We start from the raw sequence: 18,205 nt of genomic DNA on the forward strand, positions 1-18,205 counted from the left end.
TTACTGCCTACAGGAACAACCTACACTGATAGACGCGTAACGATGTACGTGATGCAGAGATATTTTCCCCATAAACAATAGGAGTATTAAAGGAAAGCCTTGGCTAAGCCTTAGATTAAGATCATGGGATTAGAGTCATCAGAAAGTAACTCTCAAGACACAGTCTCATTTACCTAGATGAGCCGGCCAATCACAGGCCATACGGGACCAATAATAGCGTTAGCCTGTGTAACAGCTCGACACACCTCCTGTGTAATGTATGTCTTAGGGCAGACAGCAAAGCAAGCAAAGCCCATCAAGCCACAGAAAGGCCGCTGTCTCTTTTTCATGCGATCAAGTAGAATTGGGATGGCTTTTCATAATCGAGATTCGAATATTTACTGCGTCGCCCGCTTCGTAGCAAGCTGTCCCGGTCCGATTGTATATAGCTCTCGAGGGGCTGTTCATGCACATGCACATGCATGCACTATACAAACCATGAGGCGCTTGCAGAGCTATTAAGATATTTCTGAGCCAAGTCTTGGAACAAGCAGAGAGTAGGCAAGACACTGGTTTTCCTTCTCGCCTGTCGGAAGCTCTCGAGTCTAAGGTTGATTTATCACACACTCTGTTCCTGAGTCTCTTGGATACCATAGTTAGAACCCTTTTGGCATGTGTTGTTGCCTCCTTCGCTATATACTGGATCACATTGAGCTTCTCGCTGATGAATAGTAGACGCGCCCATTTCTCTCTACTTCGGCCGCTGAATGCATGTCTTGGCCATGTGCGCCATTGTCCTATCACCATAAGTCTTGTATCAGCCTATAGACATGGAGCCCATTCTAGACAAGGGAGCTAGGCGTTCCTATTGCATGTCGTGTCAAAGTCGAACGCATTTTCCATCGGTATATCCGGCTGGTCTCTCTCATCTTTTTTCTCTAGTTTTCTTAATTTTCCTTCTCGTCTTCTGGCTCTTCTCAGTTTCGCCTCACGCTTGCTAGTGACCGACACTCGCTTTCTTTTCTGCTCTCTTCTTTTTTTTTCTCGCTCAACCATTGCTTTCTAGTCGCTAGGAAAGTCGTAAATTCATTCGTTTTTCTCTAACAATAGAATGAATCCGGCAGCAAACCCTTCGATCCATGTCCGAGATGGAACTGCACTGGGCCATTCCACCGAGCCACTAGGAGGGACTGTCATGAATGTCCTTCTGGCTTTGGTGTCGACAACTGTCATCACAGGTTTTCTTGGTGCGCAAAACCCTCAATTATCGTGGCTAGTATTTTTGTCGTAGTCTAGGCTGACACCCTGCAGTCCAACGCAGCATGAACATCAAACACTGGAAGCGACTTCCATATGTCGTATGGCGTAAGTCAATCTCTACAGAAGCTCATACGAGCATGCCACGGTATGCTCTCTCTAACGGTCCTAGTTGTCTTTGCCATCTATATCGACTCGTACTGCTTCGTCTTTGCTACTGCCGTGCTACAACTGGCCTTTGGTGTCAACACCGCGTATTCTGTGTGCTCAGGTGCAATCTTATTATGCCTAGTGTGCTATATAACGTCTAAAGTAGGTGCACCTAGCATTTCTATCTGCCGCTCTATCATTGAACTAACCTTTGTATGCTTTAACAGGTAGTAAGCGACGATGGTTTCTACTTGCTCAACACGTGCTTCATAAAGCAATACTTCTTCTAACATTCATATATGGGTTTTATAGTTTATCTACCTCTTTCTTGTAGAAAAAGCGGTGAGTCTAAATATTTCTCTCATGTTGATATCTCCATGTCCTCAGAACAACGCGCTCATCGTCCTTGCAGTACATTATCCGAGGGTCTACAAAACCGCGACTGAAATCAAAGCTGTACTGCTTTAATTGCTTCTTCATGCTTGGTATGATTGGCTCCTGTCACTTGGACTCTAGCGTACGCTAATCAAGGCTCTTTAGCTATATATGTTGTGGTTGCAATACTCAACTTTGTTTTGTAAGCCATGGTTTTAGTCGTTTATTTTCTCCATCATACCTACTAACACCGCTGCAATTACAGTCGCATCACGTACATAGAAGACGGAGTTTGTGTTATTGGTATGCGAGACGTGGCCATGATCCCTCTCATTTCATTTGATGCTGTAGTCAACGTCTACTTGACAGTCATGTTTCTATTCCCGCTTAAACGTGAGTGTCCCTGCACCATTTGTATCGATTGGTCTCGGCAATCTAACGCACCAGACAGGACTATACAGCTACAGTTGCTCTCAGCGAACTCCAGCACAGCTACGCCTCCGTAGTGTTGCTACCCGAACCTTTATCGGGGCCGTATGCACTCTAGTAAGCAGTATCACGTAAGGCAGTCCTCGACCTATAGTTCCAGCTTGTATAACTATACTAACCGCTCACGGCAGAAATCTCACGGTACTTATGGCTCTTAGTGGTGAGCCAGGCTGGATCTGTCTGATCTGCTGCAACAGTGACAGTAAGTCTACACTCGATTAGCCGGTTCCTCTACCATGTCATGTTCCCGCAAATAACACTTCACTTCAGTTCTCTTCTCCGCCCTCGTCATCCAATGGGTGACTTCTAAGGACAATGCCGGCACCTCCGACTCTGCCAACAGACCTAACTGCTCCGCCGATCATACCAATGGCGATTCCGAGGACCACGCGCTCTCGTATATTGACAAGTCAGACAACCTGCGTAGCCGCAGCACACGCCAGTCAACATGTCACGGTAGCGATGGGCCCGGGTTTACTGGTGCCAGTGGAAGCGGAAGCAGAGGCCTAACAGGCTCTCACAGCGGCCCATACAGCGGCCATTCATGTCCCAACAGCCACACCGCCACCGCCCGTGCCGCTACAATCGACGATGTTTCTTTGTCTTCGGATGACAGTGATATCAAGTATCCCAGTCCCCGCCTTCACCGCCATCCACTACATGCCCAAACTCCCGGTGCTGTAGTTGTCACCACCACCATCCAGCGCGAGAGCAAACCAACAGAAGCCTTCCTTGATGGTGCCGACAACGAGCGATTACTAGCTGGCGCAGTGCAAAACGCCCGCAACGGGCGGTTCGAAAGACCAGGGAGTCTAACAGCTGTGGGTAGTGGTGGTGCTGGAGGAAGCAGTGCCGTTATCGCCACGGCAACAGCAACCACCGAGCAAAGTGACCGGCCTGCAGAGGGAGACAGTGGTTTGCAGAAGTCATACCTAAGACATTCAGGCCGAACGAAGACTGGGACAGGGCAAGGAAGAGACAATATCGGAGTTGGTTTGTAGTCATGCAGAGGGGCTTCCTATTGTGCGTCTCAGGAATTCATGTTTATAGTTTTACTCAATACCGTTTAATACTGCTGATAAGTGTAGGGAGTGGGCAAAAAGGGATCTTTATGGTAACGGATGTAAGGCCAGACAGTGATGCTCTAGCAATACAGATGCATTCTGAACATGAAAGAGAGGATTGATCAAAAAGGAAGGTTTCGTGACTGACATACAACACCGAGGATTCGCATGTGGTCACCCACCATACTACTGGTTCGGTTCGGCGCTCTGTGGCTTGACTACGGGAGAGCAGACGGGACCCCATATTTTCCACAGGCTATGGTCGTATGTTCGGCAAATTCAGCGCTTATCGAGCATTATAATAGACTCATGTTTGCTGGCACCCAATTTTAAGGGGCAGATACAAAGAGCATGCTCACAGCGGTACGGGCCTGCGCCTTGAGAAAAGCGCTCTTTGCAGCGAGCGCCTGGTCTGGGCTAGAGACAACGAAAGAGGCAGCAGAGAAGCTGAACATCTCGCTGAGGAAGTGCCTCCAAGCAGCTCTCCCCATGTACCGTACGACACCAAGGGAATGCTTACACCATGCTGCAGGCATTCCTCCTTTCGAAATCCTCCTGGAGGATGAAAAGAGGAGGGAAGCCATACGGTGGCACACACTAGATGATAGACACATTCTGAGAGGGCCAAATTTCAACCCAGTGGTGGCGAGGCTACGCAAACACCTCCCAGCGCAAATGGAGAAACACACTAGGTTAAGGCCACTCTTAGAAGGACCAGACATGCCGCCCCAAACGTGGCTCAGCAAAGAGGAGGAAACGAAGCGACACCAGGCAGAGGTAGAGAATACCCTGCCAGGAACGCTCGTTGCGTACTCCGACGGATCGAAAGATGCAAGTGGCAACGCGGGCGGCTATCATCGAAGACGGAGCTACCCAAGAAGTAAACCATATAGCTCTAGGAAAGTGGATGGAGATGGCAGATGCGGAGGCAGTTGGCGCTCTCGAGGCAACTAAGCGAGCAACAGCTTGCGAAGGGGCTAGAGAAATCTGGCTGTGCCTAGACAACAGAGGAGTTGTGGACCGACTCCGCAATGCAGTCACCAAAAACAGCACATCACAGGAAGCGGTAGACGAGACAAGACGAATCCTAAAAGCCTGGGCAGACAAGACACCCGGAAGGCTCGCCCGAGTGCTATGGGTCCCAGGACACATGGACATCAGAGGCAATGAGCTAGCCGATACCCAGGCCAAGTTAGGATGTCAGGGACTGATAACAGAACACCGCTTCACCCTCGCAGGAGCACGGAGATGGAGAAGAGACCAGTTACGTCTCGACTACGAAGGGTGGTGGAAAGAACAAAAAGGATACCGTCCGCTTGGAACCGGCGTCCCCACTGAACCCCATCCGCAACACCCGCTACAAAGGGCTTACTAGAATAGAGCTGGGCCATATCCTCGCGGCTAGAACTGGCGATAGAGACTTCGACAGATACCACGCGCGATGGGGACACAACTGCCCACTTGGATGCAGAGCCTGCAACCAAGCAAAGGAACGAGGACACTGGTGGACCTGCAAGGCACTACCCAGACCATGGAGCCAAAGGTTCGCGGACACGCTCCTTAAAAACACGAAAGCGACATGTTATGTCGCCAACGTGCTTCGCCGCAACCTGAGGCTCTTTCAAGAGACACAACAACCCGAGCCCGAGCTGAGCTGAGCTGTCTGGACACCACAGAGGCAGGTCACTGCCACCGCAGACTACAGGGGAGCGATCACAACAAGGACAGCCTAGGATGTTGAGGGAGAATGGAAGGGGAAGAGAGAAGAGATGGGAAGAGGAATCGTTTGCAGGATATGAAGGAGATGTCGAGGAGAGCTCCATGAGAAGGTGCTAAGGGAGCTCTCCTACCAGCCACCAGCAAAACGGGAAAAGGATTACACGATGCGGCAACAGCCATGCATATGGAAGGACGAAACCGCTGTACTCCGCCGGGGCCTTTTAGACTAGTTTACACGCGGTCATCGCAGACCAAAAACACCAGGTATCCAGTTCTAGAGCCCCGGAGGCACGCCCTAGGGCTACGCTGGACAGAGAGCCCTCCTGGCCCAAGCGCCGGACCCTAAAAAGTCATAGGAGTCGCTCGAAATCTGAGCAAACCTGCAACTACTGACCGCCCAGGAGTTTCTGAAAGATGACATCAGCCAGCAACTACTGTCCGTAACATGCCGTTGTCGTATTGCTGCGAAATAACAGTAGGTAGACGGTAAATAATACAATAGCGCTTAGTTTTTGCCCACAATAAAGGTAACTCAGTCTATCAAGACGAATGCCAAGACTAAACCTTCACAGAAGACAAGCTTCTATAAAGCATGAAAGCAACAACTCATGTTGCCAAGTACCGCTCACCAACGAGAGAAGATCAGGCAGAGACTCCTGCTAAGCTCCGCTGAGACTTATCCCTGTACCTACGAGACCGATGGCCAAAAAGACCTAGTGCTCAATAGATGCGCCTTTTGACTGCACTAGATAGAGAGAGCTGCTGGCCTTAATTTTGGTCTCTGAGAAGCCGCAGAGATGGCTTAAAATCCATGAATACCAGTCATTCCTGACTGCCTATAGTGGAAGACATGGCCATCTCTCGACCAAACGCATGGCAAAAAGCTACCATGATAAAAAACATACAACACTGGGGATTCCCACGTGGTCACCCACCGTAGTACTAATCCAGCGCTTTGTAGGTTAACTAAGGGAGAGCGGACGGGATCCCGTGCTTTCTACAAGCTATGGTCGTATGTGGGAGTTTTCTACTAGTAAGCAGAACTTATAACCCCCCTCACCTCAAAGTAGGCTGCAAGAGCGCATATTTGCTGGTTTCTGAGAGGGTAATGTCTCTGGCGGCGGCGAGGCGTTAGAAGAACGACGCATTCAAGGCCGATTCAAGAACTGGATGGGAGACAACTGCCCAATGACTAATCACCTTGGAGAGACACTGGGGCTCCCAAAGCCATTCAAGGTGAACTATATGAAAGGGCTGCACTGAGGTTCCATCGCTAGAGTTTTGGCAGCACGCTCCGGGCATGGCGACTTTGAGCAGTACCACTTCCGGCTCAACCATCAAAGTCCCGAGACAAAGTGCCAGGTGTCGAGCTGTAACAAGCAGGAGGACCTCAGCCACTCATGAGAATGCACGGGCAACTCTACGAGGCCGACAGGGAGGTTTGTGAAGAAACTCCTTAGACAATATAGGTCTTGCAAATGCCTAGCAGAGAAACCGTAATCGAAGTGGAGGGCGCGTCGAATAGATACTGAACAGAGGGCCAATTCTGTCCCGTAACCAACTGGGCGTCGCATGATCTTGATGGTTTCCGTAGACGTTGGATAAGCCCAAGTTCAAGTTCAAGACATAAAACATTGATGTTAGCAGGGAACCTCTCCTCGCTGCAAAGTCAGGCCCTAGAAAGCCATAAGAGATCCATGATGTAGATGCACACCTGCCCGGAAGTAGCGCTGGACGACTACATCATCCACGCGGAGGTCCAGGCAAAAACCGCACCTGTTCCAATCACGGAAGATGTTGATAGCTTATGACGATTCAGATATAGCAAAGAGAAGACAGGTGTAAATTTGCAAAATTCGATATAAGAGAACCCATAGGATGCGAGTACAACTTGACATGAGTATGGCTAAAGATGCTAGAGAGGTTCAAGTGGACAATGCCATATACCTAATGCAAAGTAGCACTCTTCTTCATTTACCTCTCGTTGCTTACCCTAACCCTTCCGCATTAACCCTACGAACATGAGCATAGGGTTACTCCGGGAGGACACAAGGCACCACGGCCTGCGTTCACTCTTCCCTTCACCCAGGCCACTTTTAAAACCTTGTGAAGCCGAGTCTAGAGCTGACGTCTAGATATATAAACACCCGAATAAAAAGAGAATTATAAGCTCGAAACTATGTATTCTCAAGAGCTTGGGGGCTATTCAGTTAGTTTTATTGCGATAAAACAAATCACCAAGAATGGTCTAGATGTTTACCCAAGGCCCAGGTGGACATCAAATGCAGTCAATTCAAGTAAGCCAAAGCTTGTCTACTCTGAAACGAGGCCCCTCAGCATTTGACTGCTGTCAAATCACAGCTCGTGTCATGTCCTGGGATGTCATCTAGCGAGTGTTAGTCTAAAGCCTCATGTAACCAACCCACTGTAACGCCCAGCTACTCAAGCACGTGAATGGCCCAAAGTTCATGATGCAGGCTAGACAAACAGGCTACGGTGCAAAACACACACAAGACATGAATTTAAATCCGGTCCAGTTCCATTGAAGGTATAAGTCTAGAGCTCTAAATCTGTTTACATTCCAGGCCCCCCCGCCTACATATTCGGTTCAAAAGGCTCTCTGCCCTGTATGCATCGTGCAGATAGAGGATACTTGTGCGGAGATATCAGCACACAAGTGTTCCATCAAACAACAGCATGCTTCCAGCCAGCATGCAGAGAACAATTCCCAGCCCGTAAGACGGCGAAGCAATAAACAGGAAAAGAGGGGACCTCCAAAGATCGAAAAGCACGCCAGAAGTATTTGTAAAACCACCTTAAAACAAACAACAGTACACAAAAGAGAAAACGGGGAAAAAAGGAAAAAAGGAAAGAAAATGACAAGTAGAAGTTCTGGCAGGGACCAAGAACACGAAAAGAAAAGTGACAAAGCCACTGAAAACAACGAGTGAACAGGACATGAAGGAATCAACAAGGTGCCTCCATATCCCAAGCATTCAGTGAGCTTGCGGAAAGAAAAGAAGGGAAAAGAAATTCGCACAGGTCAGACTGAAAACAATCTCAGAGAGTCCCATGCCAAGCGAGTGACTTGAAGTGAAGAAAATCAAAGCAGTGGTATATACAAATAATCAAAACCAAAATCTCAAAAAAGGAAAAACAACCAACAAAAATTCAAACAAGGCAAAGACAGGGCAAGGGTCGCGTATCCCAGTCCATACTAGTATCATCGAAAAACAAGAACATGGAGCGGCTGGGTGTTTGTTTATTCTTCATAATTTTTTAGGCGTAACTTCAACCTCGTGCAGAGATTGAAGGCCATGCTTCTTTTCTTTTTCTTTTTTTTTTTTTTGTTTGAAGACTTTATGCCACGTAGGCCGCGCCAACAGAGTTCAGGGCCGTCGATGAGGTAAGCATTTGAGGGACAGCAGCGTAGAAGTAAGAGTAGCGACCCAGGTAGGACAGCTCATCTAGCTTGGGCAAGTTGGTGGTGATGAAAGAAACGACCTCTTCGTCGGTGCCAGAAGGGGCAAACTCGGTCAGCCAGATCTCGCGATCACCGCAGATTTCATGGACTTCCTCAAGATGAGAGTACAGTCTTTCGACAGCAGAGGCTTCATCGTACCAATGAGTGACGCAGAAGTCGACATGGCACTCAGAGTTTGCATCGCAAGCGGTAATGAATTCTCTAAGCCAGATATTGCCTTGCTTGGCTAGGTTAGAATTGGATGTGGCAGGCGAACCAATCTTGGCCTTTGACTTGTAAGGAACCATGTACTTGATGTGAGTGTTGATAGCGGTATCGACGTCCATATCAGCCTGACCACCAATATCAGGCTCGTTGAAGGAAAGAAGATGGCCAGAGCCACTAGCAATAGCTGCATCAGCGGCAGCTGACCAGGCCTTGGTGAAGTAGTCTGAGTTACCCCAGAGCATAGGGACAAACTCGGTGCCTTCTGGGAGGCCAGTAGCAGAGGCACCCCAGTTGTAGGCCCACGAAAACGATCGCTTCTCGAAGAAGGGACCCAGAACAAGATCATTGTAGGCCAGGCCACGCTTGGAAGAGGAAGAGGAAGAAGAGGTTGATCCAGAATAGGAGGCTGATCCAGAAGAAGAAGCAGCCTGCGAACTAGAAGTGGCGACGGCGGCGGCGGTGGAAGAGCTAGAGGTGACAGCTTCAGCCTGATAAGCAATGGTTGTGGTAGTGGAGGACTCGCTAGCCACAGCCAAAACCTCGGGAGCAACGTAGTTGTAATCAGGCTCAGGAGTGACAGCAGCAGGAGCAACATAGTTATAATCGGGCTGGGGGGTAGTAGCAGGAGCCTCAGAGGTGGTGGAGCTGGAAGAAACCTCATTGTAGGTGAACGGCTGCACCACGGGAATCTTTCTAGTGGAAGAGGTCGACGTAACAGTAGGGACGATGTCAGAAGTGGTAGTTGTAGGCTCGGCAATATAGTTCAGAGCCTCAACAGCAGGAGTCTCCTGGGCATCGGAACTACCGTCGCCATAGATAAACTTGGTGTGGGTGACCCAGTGAATGACGGTTTCGCCGCCGCGCGCCTCGAGCTTGTTTGCTTCAGCACGGCGGTGAAGGTGGGCGTGACGGAAGCTGTTTGCAGCTACGGCGCCGCTGGCCATGTAGGTGGCTGCCAGAAGGCTAGCGACAGGAGACTTGACAAACATCGCGAAGGAAATGTGAATATATGGTGAGTTTGTGTGATGTGGGTGGGTATTTGGTTTAGCAAAACTTTGTTGTAAAAGGACTGTAGAAGCAAGTGTTGCCCAAGTTGAACGTGCAAAAAAAGAATGGAAACAAGCAGTCGCTCGCGATCTGCAAGTGTTATCAAGTGCTGAAGAGCAAGGGAAATGATAGAAAAAAAACACAGAATGTGCGGACAAGATAGAGACAAAGATGAAGCACGAACAACGGCAAAACAGCAAGATAAGGACTGTCGGTTAACCACACAGCGGCTTAAGACGAGAGAGGGAGAGAGAGGAGGGGGAAGAGCACGGAAGAGATACTTGGTCTGAGAGAAGAAGTCAGCGAGAAGAAAAGACGGGAAAACGCCAGGCTTTAAATCAGGTTATGCCGTACAACTGATCTGAGCGAGGAGCGCCAAGCAAGGGCAAGAGCAAGAGCAAGTTAGAAAAAAGAAATAGAAAAAAGAGAGGGAGAAAAGGGAAAAGGGAAAGCCTGTTGGCAAGCTCGGGGCCTCTATGAGGCACCTAGCTCGGCTGGAATGTGCGATTCTCACACAATTGCACTAACTAAGGTGCTGGCTATCACCGCCATCAGGTTCCCGTCCCATCAACCCCAAAGCAGTCAAGTCGGCTTGGCTTGTAGTAGCGGACAGGGGCCCAATGCAGGGGTCGTTAGTTTTCTCTCACCTTCTCAATCCTTCCGATCCTTTCTTCCCTGCCCATGTTTTGTTAGCTTCACTATTTCTTTCCTGTCGATGGACAAGGAGCTGCCTGCAGCATTTATCGATGCAGGGGCCAGAAACGGGTACGGGAGCCTTTATGGCAAGAGAACGTGGGTGAAAGAGGAAAAGAATGAAAAATCAAGAACCCAGAGCCCAGAGCCAAGAGCCAAGAAACAGAAAAACACGAGCGCAGAAAGCATGGTTTCCTGCGCGCGGGGCTGAGGTTGCAGTTGGGCTGCCTGGGCCGAAGATTCCACCGCCTGGCTTTCATTTTATCGCACGCTTTCCACACCGCATGCGCTGCAAAACCGCATGTTGCGAGCAGCGGCTGTCCTTGGCAGCATCTTACTACCCCCCTTGGCTCAGTTCCAGCTCTCTTCCTTTGTTTCTTTGACTGTCCCGTTTCGTTTGCTCGTGAAAATCCATATCGGGCTAGCTGGCTTGAGCCCAGCGCCTTTTTTTTTTCTCACTCCAGCCTTCTCCTTTCTCCCTCCCCGCTCAGAGCACATGCTGTCGTGGCCATACGCGTTTCAATTTCGATTCAATTAAAGAGGTGTTGAATTGAGGCTGGCTGAGGGCCCGTTCTCTGCAGAAGGGGCAACCCAATAACCGCTGCTTCCAAGGCCGGACAAGTCCAGCTCCAGTGCTTCTGCTCGTGCCTGATGCTGTGCTTGCTTGTCCTCGGTGCAGCCAGATGCAACTGAACCCACAGTCGCAGAGTGAGACACGCCTTTTCTCAGGGCCTGCAGTTCCTTTTCCACGTTAGCTGGCTGGCGAATTCTGCCCACCCCGCCCGCTGGCATTTTAAGTTGAGTTCCTGACTAGAGCGAATTGTGGACCCCTTCACTCGTACGTACCTGATGAGCGGCACCTGATAGGCGGTACCTGATAGCCAACATTGGCAGACTATGTGACCCGGCTTTGCCACTACTATTGCTCCTAAGGAAGGAAGGCAGAGAAAGTCCTTGTGCCAGCCCTCCCAAGCCGTGAACATGGACCTTTTCACCAAACTAAAATAGCCATATCGCCTTAACTTGCTCTCGTGGGCGTCCACAAGCCTGGCGTAGGCCCGCCCTCGCCACCTGCTGCTATCGTGGGGCATCGTTCTCGGGGTCATCAGACTGAATCCGTCTAATTATGTCATTCTCCCATGCATCAAATGATTCATTGTGTCAAGTCCCGTAGTGTTCTGTCTCACTCTTTTTCTTCTTTTTCGGCTTGTGATCGTCTCCTTTGTGCGCTCTACTGGAATCCTTCCTCGCACAAAGCCGTTGATTTTTTCGTAGATCATTAGTGCTCCTTCCCTCCCAGGCTCAAGAGGGCGACTGAAGCCGTGGATTTATGCCCTAAGTCCACAAAACTAGGTCAATGAGCCACATTAATGCAGCTCTTTGGGGGGTTTTTTTCCCCCATTTTTCAGGATAAAGTGTGGAACTATTGACATGGAAAGAGAGTGTATAACCCTAATACCCATCCACATAAAAGAAAAGGCTTATAAACACAACTTTATTTTACGGGTTGTCGTATCACCAACACCTGGATAATACCCACCAATATATTACTTGTCTGCATGAAACAAAAGCGTGGTTTATGCAGCGCGGGCTTTTTTTTTAATGCGCTGCCAACTACGACATCGTATAAGACAGGACAATATTCATGTTTCTTATACATTTACGGGCTCCTCTCTCCTAGCACGACCAACTATTGCTTGTAGCCCCGGGCAGCCTTCGTAGCCTAGCCTGGCACTACAAAGAAACCAACTGCGGCTTGTGCAGCTACATCCTTACTCCGCAGCTAGTAGACTCCTGTGTTTCATAGGATGATAGCTAGGCTCTCGCTTGTTGACAACAGCGCAAGACACTAGTAGTAAGAGAAATTCTAGCTTGGCTAGGGTATTGGAAAATCAGGAAATCGCAGCTGTTGGGCTGGGGCTGGGAGAAGCAAACGGGCGGCTCAGCTGTTTCCCTCCCTTCAGGCCACGGCTTCAATACAGCGACAATGTTGGTGATGTGTTGTGCTTATGTCGTTTCCCTTAACCAGGCGGGTGAGGTGAAGCCTTTGCTTGGCAGAACTACCCTTGTGTCCTTTGATAAGGCTCTTTGAAGCGCTCGACTAAAATAGTTTCTTTCATAACGCCATCACAACTTCTATCCCTGAGAGAATCTCCACCAGCTCTTTTCTCTCTACTACTCCTTGCCGCTCAGCTTCTAGCAGGTAGGGTCGTTTCTCCCCTTGCCTTCTCCCTTATCTCCCCTTTATCTTCTCCTAGTTTCGGGCTTCTAAGTTGAAATAAAGGCTTCAAAGCACTCCACGATAACCAAATTTAAATTTAAATGGCATACGGACAGAAGCCATAGCCTCCAATAGGCCTCTCCTCGCCCCAACTCCGTGCCATGGATATTGTTGCTGCTAGCAACCACGTAGTCAATGAGGCGTTTCTGGACCAGGCCGACTCCATCCGCCGTTAAACCCATGCCCATCCGTGTCCTTCCTGGCTGTGGCCTCTCGCACAGACAGCAGACGTGTGTGTAAGGGCACACGTACAGCACACAGGCACAGGGCCTGTTGACAAAGTCAGCCCTGGCTTACTGAGTGGTCAACATAACCTGCCTTCTGGTCGCTTTAATTGGCTTTGGAGTCTGTGAAGCGAAGACGCGGCCCGACTGACGACGCTTTTGAAAGATAGCCAGGGGTAACAGAAACCGAAGTCTTGGCAATGAATGGCAATGGGGAGGGGTCAAAGTCCTGTGCAGTCTAGTTCTGCCCACTAGCTATCCGCCACCATACCGCAAATAGCTTCTCAACGCCAATGCTGCTTGCTAGCAGAGAAAAACGTGCTTACTGCAAGTTGAGCCTGTTTTGGCAAGTTTGGCGGCAGGCAATATGCTGTTTCTTGTCACACGCGTAAACCTTCCATGAGGTTTTCACACTTACTGCGTCATTGTTCTTGCAATACAATGGCCCTATTCTTGTCGCCACTGGCTTTCCTGTGAGGCTGGGCCTGGCCTTCCCTTTCTATCAGGTGTTTTTTTTTCCTCTTCCAATATTACGTTGCCTGTATGATGTTTGCTTCCCACCGCTTAGCAAGCCACGTAAGCAAACCACTGCCCATGGTACACTGGGCGGAAAGCCATGTCTTCTCAAGTCGAGGACAGGGCCCCCCATGACTAAGTTCTCTCGGACTTTTTCTCCTGAGGTTCTAGGCTTTTTACCAGTTTTCTTTTTCGTCTATCTCTTTATGGGTATTTGTCCCCTGTTCGATATCCATTATTCCTTGTCCGGAGTTGAATCCATGGCCTCAGCCTTCCTTTATTTTTCAGGCCTACATACGGCTTTCCCTGCTTCTTTTGCTCTTCCTTGTTGTGGGCTAGACCGGATCGACTGCAGGGTCTTCGGAACGATGGGCTAGCCTTGATGGAGCCTCAAGTTTGAAAGGAGCTTTTCCACTGTCTCAACAGGACAAAAGATTTCCGTATTGCTACCATGATACCTTGTCATCAGCTATTTTATTGATATGCCACACGGACGGGGAAGAAGTAGGAATTGGGCCAGTATCCCCGGATGATACTACAAATGGTATTGTGCAGGAGATGCCTACGGATACTGTTACATGCCCCGGACTACTTGGATTGGCTCCGGTCGGAAAACACACTCTTGGCGTACGCGCCTTATCTGCTTCTCAAGATCCACCGCCCCCTCACTTCGCATATCTGTCCGCCTACCCGCCTGGCTAAGGTGAGAGCACTTTGTGACCTCCTTTGGGCTTTAGATGTCCAGCCTCCTAACTCAGGTGGGGAGTACCTGCATGCATATGCATACCTGCACATCCTATTGTACCATTTTCACATCATCAACAAGTTTTCTTGGCTTGTAGTCCGTCGACAAGATGCAAAGACCTTTTGTACCTTTTGTCTGGTTAGTCCTAAGAAACTAAAGGACTTGAAGCTAGCAGCAACTGTGGATACGAATTGAAAATCTTTTTGGTCTGGACTACGCTTTCAGAAATAAGGAATTATTTTAGAAGTTGTCCTGGACTTGCCAGAGGTCATTGATAACTCAAGAGCCCGGCGTCTCGAGTACAATGTGTGTGGCACTAATCACCCCAATGGGATGATATAGAAGCCGTGACCAAAAACTTGTACAGCCTTTGACTGGAATTCTGTCATACACATGTCTCGTTGTACGCCGAATGCATATATCCTTCGCATGACTATAATACGTCATTACCATGGGCTTTTATTATTATCATTATTACTTTTTCCTCCGATAAGGGATTCTACGACATTCTTTCCGACGCATTGATGTGATGTTGAGCTTGAATCTCTTTAAGGTCTACAACCTTTCATGTGATCGAATCGACTAAAGCATATTCAATATCCCCTCGATTAGTTAGTGTCAAGTGACTTGAACTTAGACTTTGGTTTATTCAACATCTACGCTAAATAATGAATGGGGTCTAGCTGCCAAGTGACTAGCAAGTCGCAGGAGCACATAAATGAGAGAGTCCCCTGTGACTTTTTAGGGTTCGGCACTAAGATCAGGTGGGCTTTCTAGTATCGTATCCCTAAGGCGCCGGTGTACGTACTAGCTTCTAGGATTGAATACCTGGTATTTTTGGTCTGCGGCGACTGCGTAAAAGATAGTCTAACAATTTGTCCTTCTGTACAACATCTTTTTTTTGCTGCTGGTCGAGGAAAGGGCGCCGTCGACATCTCCTTGCGATCCTGAAAAATCGCACCATCTCCCCCATTCACACGCTCTGAACAGTGGCTAGTGGCTGAGTAGTCCTGTATTGTACGGTGCTGCAAAAGTCTATCTGCTGTTGAAAGGGAAAGTTAAATATCTAACCGCGCAGGTGGCCCAGGGAAGCCGGTTTCTCTCAGCGGGGGTCTAGACAACTCGGCACAGTCTCTGACCGTTGTTTCCCCCAGAGGAACTCGAGGTTATGGCGTAATCGGCTGAAAATAAGACCTGTTGTTTGTGTGCTTCTCAGAAAACTTACCCGCAAATCTTTGGCTCCATGGCCTTATACCCAAGTGGGCAGTTGTGCCCTCATCTCTTGCGATAATTGTCGAAGCTTTCGTTGCCAATTCCGGCTGCGAGAATGAAGCGCAGCTCCGTCTTGATGAGACCCCTGCGTCGGGAAACTTGAAAGGGAATTCGTTGAGAATACCGGTCCCGGGTAGACGGTATCCTCTTCATTCTTTCCACTATTCCTCATAGTCTGGACGTAATCGGTCTCTCCTACGTCTCTATGCCCTGAGAGATTGATGCAGTGCTCTGTTGTCATTACCTGGCACACCAATTTTGCTGGGGCGCCAGATCGCTCAACGCCCATATGTCATAGGACTCGCAACACTCGGACAAGCCTTTCAGATGCCTCATTTTTCCAGGTTTTATAATAAAATTTGTCTCGTCCACTGCGTCTTGTGGTGTTCTGTTTTTGGCAGATGGACTGTGGAGTCAGTTCAGGCTTCTTCTGTTGTCTAGACACTCCCAAAGCTGTGCCGTCCCCTTTTAGGTGCCGATGTGGTATACCCTACACTTAGAGCCAAGCTCCTCCGCCAGGTGTCTCCTGTGAGAAGCTTCTTCGCGATTCTCATGGGCAGCTTCTCGCTATTACCTCGGAATTCCCACGGGTTGCTAACCGCTGTGGCCTGCTCGTAGCCCTGGACTGGACACTTTACTTCTGCGTCCACGTGGTTTAATCTTTGGACTGTTTTATTTCATCTAGTGGTTGGAATCTGTCTTGAAAGCCTTGCTCCTCTAGCGTCTCGCTGCTGTCAGCGATATTGCCGCCCTTGGAATTAGGAGATATTCGCTTTGGCAGCTGGCTTTGGTTAGTTGGTTGGCTGTTTCGTTGCCTGAAACTTTGCAGTTTCTGAGGACCTAGTGTATCCCGCCGGGTGGCTTTTCCAGCGTTAGGTTGTCCAGCCTCCCTTCCTACCCCGCTAGAATGCGGCTCATGAACTTGAATTTGAATTTCTTCAGCGTCTTCGGGAGCCGCTCAGATCATCAGCTTTCTTGTTGGGTTGCTTTATTTAAGTTCTACCTGCTGGTCTCACATAGCAATACGACGGCGTTTTCTAGACAGTAGCGGCCTGGATGGCGTCGTCTTCTGACACTACTTCCAGGCAATCAGCTGTCGTTGGCAAGTGTCGGCTTCGAGGGTCTCCTATCGCTTTTGGGGGTCAGGCTTTGCAGACAAGAGGCTCTCCCGCTAGGCATTGCCCTCAGGCTTCCCTGCTGGCTAAGATTTCAGGATTGGTTGTCTGGTGTTTTTGGCTTGTGGCGCTCTGCAGGTGTAGTAGTCTAGTCTAAAGGCTAACAGCTGTCAGCATAGGGGTATTGGCTCTGGCAGGATACATCGGTTTTGTCCTCTGGTCGGTGAAGTGGTTGGCGCGGTTTTAACAAGTCTCTGCCTCTAGGAGAAAGGGCCCTTGTGATCTTCCCTTGAAGCCCCCTCGACATATCTTTCCGCACCTGTCCTCTCTTTGTCACCTCCTCCATCACTCTCACCTCGCACCCGTCCCATCTCATCCACCCACTCTTCTCCGCTCTCACTCTCTTCTACTCTCATTATACCCCATTCTCTATCCCCTTCTTTTGTTTATTTCCATTTTTCTTTTCATGGGAAGAAGTGATATATAAAAGTGCACGCTTCGTTTTTCATCACTGTTATAGATGCTTGGGGTTATACTGTGTTCTAATGTAGCACACTAGCTACACATTTTGTTACTTCGCGTCCTTCAGTACCTTGTCCGCAACCCTTTGGCTTCATGATATCAGTAGAGTCTTGCATATAAACTAGTCCCCTCGCTCTTTTGCCAGGTTACAGTAGATGCACCCACGCGGACACTAATGATTGAAGAAGTCATGGCATTGATTGGAGCCTCCATGAACTGCCCTAGCTGCCAGGATGAGTCCGATTTCTGCCCTGCCAAGGCCCTTGTAGTTGGGCACACGGGAGAGAGCCATGAGGGATAACTTTGAGTGGGCGGCATCATTCCTACTTTTTCTGCTGCTGCTCGTGCTTTGTACGTAGTCTCTCCTCCATCTTCATGGTATAGATGGACTTATGTGGGGTTTATATCTTCTCCTTAGAACTCTAGCTTTTCTTGCGCATCGGCTTGGTCATTTGCCTCTAGGCCTGCCTGGCCTGGGACCTATAGCAGTTGTACTCCCGTGCAAAGACCAGAAGGGCTCTCTATCCAGCGTAGCTCTAGGGCGTGCCTGCGGGGGTTCCAGGCTTGGATACCTGGTATCTTTGGTCTACGGCAACCGCATGTAAGCTAGTCTAGAAGGCCGCCAGTGGCTCAGCGCTTCATCGGGATGTCTAATCTTTGGGCAGTTGTCTTTTATCCAGTGGTGGAAGTCTGCGTTAAAGGCTTCGTTCCTCTATCTTCTCACTGCTGTCAGTGAAATTGCCGTCATTGGAACTAAACAGTCTTCGCTCTTGCAACCTGCTTTGGATAGTTGGTCGACTGCTTCATTGCTCAGGACTTTGCAGTGTCTTGGGACCCAGTACACTTTGCCGGCTGGCTTTTCCAGTGCCAGGTTGTCGGATCCGCCTTCCCATCTCGCTAGGATGCAGCGGATCTCACCTACTTTGAGCTGTGAAGTACCCGGCTTGTGGCGCCAAGCTTGAACTAGAATATATTTAACGTCTACGGGAATCGCAGTCCCAGTGCCCGGCCCGGCCCGGCCCGTTTTTGCATATTTTGAGGCTTGATATGGGAGCCATATTCCGGA

The 18,205-nt window shown here is 49.3% G+C and overlaps 2 protein-coding genes across 2 annotated transcripts; one reads left to right on the plus strand and one right to left on the minus strand.

Moving 5' to 3' along the window:
- Positions 1-1,090: 1,090 nt before the first annotated feature.
- On the plus strand, positions 1,091-4,972 carry HOO65_010743 (uncharacterized protein; the record flags this gene model as incomplete). The annotated part of the gene is made up of 11 exons (XM_071005302.1): positions 1,091-1,226; positions 1,291-1,344; positions 1,409-1,497; positions 1,721-1,728; positions 2,027-2,154; positions 2,213-2,321; positions 2,382-2,452; positions 2,521-3,243; positions 3,649-4,091; positions 4,144-4,443; positions 4,553-4,972. 11 exons carry the CDS (start codon positions 1,091-1,093, stop codon positions 4,970-4,972), a joined length of 2,481 nt encoding a protein of 826 aa, XP_070862565.1.
- Positions 4,973-8,393: 3,421 nt separating this feature from the next.
- On the minus strand, positions 8,394-9,713 carry HOO65_010744 (Alkali-sensitive linkage protein 1; the record flags this gene model as incomplete). The annotated part of the gene is made up of 1 exon (XM_070999789.1): positions 8,394-9,713. The coding sequence occupies one exon, from the start codon at positions 9,711-9,713 to the stop codon at positions 8,394-8,396; it is 1,320 nt and encodes a 439-aa protein (XP_070862566.1).
- Positions 9,714-18,205: the final 8,492 nt, after the last annotated feature.

This window comes from Ceratocystis lukuohia (assembly GCF_044167205.1).
Source record: "Ceratocystis lukuohia strain C4212 chromosome Unknown Supercontig1_pilon, whole genome shotgun sequence".
Classification (NCBI taxonomy): domain Eukaryota; kingdom Fungi; phylum Ascomycota; class Sordariomycetes; order Microascales; family Ceratocystidaceae; genus Ceratocystis; species Ceratocystis lukuohia.